The sequence below is a fragment of the Lathyrus oleraceus genome, chromosome 5 (genome assembly GCF_024323335.1).
Source record: "Lathyrus oleraceus cultivar Zhongwan6 chromosome 5, CAAS_Psat_ZW6_1.0, whole genome shotgun sequence".
Taxonomy (NCBI): domain Eukaryota; kingdom Viridiplantae; phylum Streptophyta; class Magnoliopsida; order Fabales; family Fabaceae; genus Lathyrus; species Lathyrus oleraceus.
Window position 1 is genome coordinate 521402035 of NC_066583.1, and position 6722 is coordinate 521408756.

At 35.6% G+C, this 6722-nt stretch overlaps 1 protein-coding gene across 1 annotated transcript; it reads left to right on the top strand.

Moving 5' to 3' along the window:
- The first annotated feature begins 782 nt into the window (after nt 1–782).
- On the top strand, nt 783–6113 carry LOC127085999 (E3 ubiquitin protein ligase RIN2). Its single transcript, XM_051026612.1, has 13 exons — nt 783–948; nt 1439–1885; nt 2534–2611; nt 2740–2826; nt 2937–3058; nt 3567–3663; nt 3752–3857; nt 4009–4166; nt 4283–4420; nt 4512–4579; nt 4665–4895; nt 5005–5392; nt 5700–6113. Exons 2-13 carry the CDS (start codon nt 1646–1648, stop codon nt 5754–5756), a joined length of 1770 nt encoding a protein of 589 aa, XP_050882569.1. The 5' UTR covers nt 783–948; nt 1439–1645; the 3' UTR covers nt 5757–6113.
- Nucleotides 6114–6722: the final 609 nt, after the last annotated feature.

The window sequence follows — 6722 nt, forward strand, 5'->3', positions numbered from 1 at the left end:
TGTTTTGATCCGATTCTTCGATTAAATTCATGCAATGACATACTGTCATCAACGTGTACCTTGCAAAGCCCTTATTCTATAGAATATAAACAAGAGCTTTGAAAATTCTTATGTGTCGTTTGCAAGGCCCACAAAGAAAGACCCAAGAGTGAACCTCAAGTTGAAAGGCACGCATAACACGTAGACCTTTGTTATAACCAAAAGCAGACAATTCCTCCCTCCAGTGCATCAATCACCGCCCAATCCAATCTAACAACTATATGCATAACACGCCACATCATACACAAGTAATTTCAACTACTTTTAGTATATAAGGATAAAATGCATCATTTCAGATATTCACATCCATTCTCACTCACATATTACTTCTGGATTTTTTAATTGATTTAAGCATTGAAATACTAAACTTGTAGACCAACCTCCTCTCCGTCATATTAGAAATACTGACCCAGTACAATAAGACACAACTTCAATATCTCATCTCTCATTTCTAATTCCTAACAAAATATTAATCATTATACATATTCATCGAACACAGCCTAATCTAATATAAAAAGATAATAAAAAAAATTGTTTTAAATAACTAAAAGTCAATAAAATATTGAAGTTTATAAGTAGTTATATTAAAATTCAAACTTTTCCAATATTTGATGGTTATCATTCATCAAGACATTCATCAAGACAATAAACAAATATTTAAATTTAACCCATACTTTTCTTTAATGATAAATTTTTACTCTATACTTTTATTTTCTTACCATGCAAATAACAACATAACATAATATTAATTCCTGCAAAAGTATTGACCCGATATATATAGTCTTTCTTTTTCCTTTCTGCCTAAATTTTCTCTCTCTGTGTTCGGTCTTTGTCTCGATTCTCAATTGCGAATGATAATTGCAGAAACCCCAACCCTCCTCACCCCACCCACCTTCTAGATCGACTCAGGTTCTATTCATTTTTCATTTTTCAATTCTCAATTAGTTTTAGTTTTTTTTGTTGCATTTATTCTTTTCGAAAAAAACGTTTTTTGTTTGTCCTTCGATCACCCTTTGAATTTTCTGATTGATTTCGGTTGTTGGGTTTTTCTGGTTTTGTTTCATATAATCAATCCTCTTTAGAGTATGATTTTAGGGTTCTTATGATTTGGAACTTGATTAGTTGAAATCTCAATGATGGGTAGGTGGATTTTGTGTTGGGGAGAAATTGGATTGTATCAATTTTGTTTTTTTTTGTGTATATTTTTTGAATTAGAAATAAAAATTTGGATTTTGGAAAATTCATATTCTTATGTTCTAACTCTGATTTCTGCATTTGATTTAGTGGTTGAAAATTGAAACTTTAACATTACAATTTAATTTGGTAGTACAGTTTTCAATTTTGTATTTGATTTTTTTTGGTAGCATCTATCTAAAGTTTTTTACTGATCACTTGTTAGGGTATCTTATTTCTTTTGGAGACCTGAGATGGTAACTGAATGACGGTGGCGTTTTAAGCTGATTTCAGAAACTTTGCCCTCTGGTTCCATTTGATGTTGAACTATATGAATTATGGACAAAGGGCGGCAATGATTGAAGTCAGATGAAAATCCAGGAGATTGGTGTTAGTAGAGAGGCTGAAGTTGTTATTATTATTATTACTACTAATGGCTCTGAAGTTTATAGCTATTTCGGCGGTTTCGACAGTGTTAAGTTTTGTAGGTCTTCAGTTTTGCACAGATTTGTCATTAGATAAACTTAAATCAGATGGACTAGTTGGATGGAATTCAATTCACTTGGATAATGTCGACCAGGACGCCGAGTTACCTTTGGGTTTGTATACCACCATAGGGTTGTTTACGAATTGCTTGGTCAATGTATTTGTCCTTCTCAATCTTTGTCTCAAGGTGAGTTTGTTGTGGAATAGTAGTCACTACTACTAGTTACTAATATGAAGTATTTATAGATTATGCGACATGTTTATATGCAATGTGGTTTGTGTATTGAGAAGGTTTGGCAAATGATGTGTATTTTAATATTATATGCCGAATTTTCCCCGATTTATTTCAAACCAAGATAGAGGGTGAAACACATAGTGTTGACTGTTGAAGTAGAATGATTAAGTGCTTGAGTGTGATTTTCATTCTTTTAGTGTTGCTATATGAAACACTTCAATTTGAAGGCATTTCGGGTGTCTGACACCAACGGAACGCCGAGACATGTGATTACATTTACTTTTTCTTTTTTCTCAAATTATTATTTGTCTCGGCATGTTAGTGCCGTGCCCGATGTCTATGTTAGTTCTTCATATAAAAAGAATAAGGTCCCAAAAGTTGTGATGGTCAATTATTATAACATGTTTTTACTGCCTGCACAAACTTTTTTTTTTTATCGAAAAAGGTTCAATAATGCTTTACATTCCCCACTTTTTTTACTTCGTAAGTAATTTAGTAGGCCACAAGGGTATCCATGATATTTTTTCCATGGTGGTATAAGTCATTTTTACCATTATCAAAATTGTTCTTTTTGTTCACAGTCCTTCTTATCACATGCAGGCTATGTTTTTCGCAGAGTTGTATCCGTCTGAATCTCGTAAATTGGTTGAACGTCTCGTGAATTATGTCATTTACAAGGTTAGTGCTTTTAAGTTGCTGTTGTTTATGAGTCTAATTAGCTTTGCAAAGTAATTAGTTTTGGCAAATGATGAGTCACAAACCGATGCTACTTTATTGTTATTTATCATGTGCCGGTGCATGAACAGGGGGCATTTCTTCCGTTGATTGTGCCACCGACACTTTATCAGGCAGGTCTTTGGACAGCTTGGTTGGCCGTGCTTTGTTCTTTAAAGGTATTTATATTATACTAGAAGAGGCCATATTGAAGTTATTCTGCCGAGATTTTATATGTACAAACTGTTCATTAACATGTTCTTGCACATGTTTTACATATTTTCCATAGATGTTTCAAGCTCTGGCTAGAGATCGATTGGAGCGGCTGAATGCATCACCATCCGCCACACCATGGACATATCTTCGTGTATATTCAGCATTGTTATTTATTTTCTTGGTTGATGTTCTCTGGTAGGTCTTACTCTTTTTCGATACAAGCTTGTTTAACTTTGCTATTATCATTATCACAGCGGACATTCATCTTATGCCATATCAATTTAGGCTCTTGCTTTTCCTGTTTGAATATATGGCATAGTAAATCTGCATTGAACTTGTTTAGATTTAATTTCTATAAAGCACAAACTCCGATGCGGACACTAGGATAGGCACAGACACTCCGACACCGGCCCAGCACAAAGAGTGTCAAATCAATGAAAAATACCATTTTTTGGGGGGACACTTGTTTGACTTTTTTTGATGCTTGTCTGACTTTCCCGACACTTGCTTGACTTCTCTGACACGTGTTGTACGAATGTCATGAAGTGTCAGACACTGACATGTGTCGGACAGCGTGACACGTCCACTTGTAGAGGTATCTGTGCTTCATAGTTTAAGTTTGATGAAGGCTGAAACAATCACTTCTGTTATTATAATTTTATATCTTCGAATGCTTCTGACACTTCCCTTTTTATGCTCCTAGGATAAGGCTTTGTCTTGCAATATATACAACACATGGATCCTCTATGTTTCTGTTACTATTCTTTGAGCCTTTAAGTGTTGCCTTCGAAACCCTACAGGTATTTAAAATGCATCTTTGTAGATTTGAGATCTGCTCACATCATGCCTTGTTTAATGAAATTGTTTATGGTGCGATATGAATTGTAGGCCATTTTGGTACATGGATTTCAGTTGCTTGACATATGGATTCATCATTCGGCTTGCAGTAGTAGTGATATCCGAACACCTAAACTGCTTGACACATTAACTGCAGGTAGCTTGCATAAAAATCGGACTGCGTTAACACTTCTGAAATAATCTGATTACTGTGAATCTGTTTTGCTCATTTTCTTTCGAAAACTGATAACATGTCTATTAACTTTTCCATTTGAGCGTCCGAATTAAGTGGTGTAATGTAACTGTAGGTTCTTTACTGGAATGGAAGGGAGTTCTTATCCGGAACTTGGGATTTTTCCTTGACATGGCAACATTTTTCATGGCACTTGGTCATTACTTGTATATATGGCGGCTTCATGGCATGGCTTTCCATCTTGTAGACGCAGTGCTATTTTTAAATATACGTGTAAATATTTTTTGTACATCACTCATTCTTAATTTGACATAAATTTTACCGTCCACAGAAATTTAACCGACGATTGCATACTCTGCTGCCTGTACTCATTGATGTTTTTTGAGCAGGCGTTGCTTAGTGCAATAATAAATCGCGTAAAAGGATTTATTAGGCTAAGGATAGCTCTAGGATCACTTCATGCAGCTCTTCCCGATGCAACCGCCGAGGAGCTAAGAGCATATGACGATGAATGTGCTATTTGTAGAGTATGCTTGTTTGCCGAATCTTCGTCTTTCTGATTGATCTTGATGTTCGTTGGATATACTTTTGAGTAATACGATAATGTGCTTATGACAGGAAGCCATGGCTAAGGCTAAAAAGCTAAACTGCAATCACCTCTTCCATCTTGCATGTTTGAGATCTTGGTATGGTTTGATTTTATAAACTCGTATCTGTTTCTATTTGTGTTCATTTTAGTGAGTTACTATTTTGTTGCTGAATTGATTCTAGGTTGGATCAAGGCCTGACCGAGATGTATACTTGTCCAACATGCCGAAAGCCGCTTTTTGCAGGCCGACCTGAAAACGAAACGAATTCAAGTACAGGGGTAATATCTAGTGACGAGCAACTTGCACGCCAAATAAGTGCAGGATTTGATCGTCAAAACTCTGCTAGACATAACATGCCTGCAGGATTGTTTCCAAATCAGACACCTAACAACGCCGAAGGCGTTCCTTGGAGGTGCAATCTTCAAACTCCATGCTACATGGCCTTCTGTCTTTTTTCCTTGTTTTTTTCTTTAGTTGTATTGATGCATTCTTTTTTGCTCATTTTACTTTTCCTTATCTAGGGGTGCAGGAATGGAATCAGGGTGGTTACATTCTTGGCCGAATCCGGGTGTTGATGGAGCTGGTCCATCTACTGCTATCAGAACAGTAGGTCTCGGAAGAGTTCAAATGATGATGAGACATCTTGCATCAGTCGGAGAAACCTATGCTCAAACCACCTTTGATGATTCTTCTTGGAACCTTTGGCCTATAAATCCGTCTCAAGCTTCTGCGAGTGCTTCAACTTCGACGACCATTCCTCCCCCTGGTGTAAGATTGCCAGGAGGAAGTGGTGGTTTACATATAAGGACCAATTCACGATCTGCAAATGACAATGTAGCAAATGTACTTGCTATGGCCGAGACAGTCCGGGAGGTTCTACCTCATATTCCAGATGACATGATATTCCAGGTATTTAGGATTTTTTGCATTACATACATTATTTGAGCTCGCTGCAATGGTAAATATCGGCCAATATTGCGGATTTTTCTGCCATAATCTGCTATGACCAATGTAGTCAAGATCGAATGCTGTATCGTAAGATCATAAGTAAGACCTCGTGCTGGACTGCATTGGCTATGACAGTTCCACAAAGCTACCAGTATGGCGTGATTTTGACTGAGCCGTGGACCATCATCTTCCACGGATAACATTGATCAAGAAAAAATTGCATGCTTGATGTATTATATTTGCATTTAAAGCTTTTGATATTGTGCAGGACTTGCAGCGGACGAATTCTGTGACAGTTACTGTGAATAATCTTCTCCAAATGTGACTTTATTATTAAGCTCTTATTTTGATCATAAATTAATTGAAGAATCAAACAAGGACTTAGAGCTACAATTGTCGTTGGAGAGGCATAGACATATATCATTTTAATGTATATATAGAGTCAGCACATAAAAAATGTTGTACTCAAGAAAGATAGCAGAAAATATATAGGCTTTTTCTTTCTCTTTCATTTTCTCACCTTGAGTCATGAATGTAGTAAAAATAAATGTGGTGTATTTCTCCAAGTTGGGCAAGTTCTTTTCTGTGATTGTTGTTCATTTATAAATTTTTTGTAATTGTAATTGTTTGAATCTGTTGCTTCCTCTAAATGTTCTGTAATTGTAATTGTTTCATTGACCAATTTGTGTGCAACATGCACTAATGCATGTTTGTCAGATCATCGACCGGTTTGGTGAATTTAGGACCTCATCTGTTTCGCAAGTTTCTCAGGTTGGAGTCGAATGGTGTTTATGTTGATGCAGTTAGAAATATGTGAAACCATGTCTCCCATCTGTATAACATATAGTATGACCATTGCATTTGATCATGCATTTCGTCAAGTTAAGATCATTTCTCTGCATACGGTGAATAAAAAGTCAACAATTTGAATTTTCTTCTAATCATCCTATGTTCAACATTCTTTCATGTCTAACTTGTTTCACAAGCATTCATGCATCCTATCTTTGTTTTAATCTCATAGCACATGTTAAGTCATTCCTTTGTTTCTCATAACACATGTTAAGTCATTCCTTTGTTTCTTTAAGTCAACATTTTTTCAAGAACTATTGTGCTAAATGGTTCCTCTTAAAAGACCAAAGACTTGATTTTGCTGACATTGAATTCTTGTACTTTTCATATACTTCCTCTGTTTTTTATTATAAGTCGTTTTTGATTTTTTATATATATTAAGAAATATAATAATTGTAGTATGAAAAAGAGAAATTAGGAAGAGTTTTACATATATATTAAG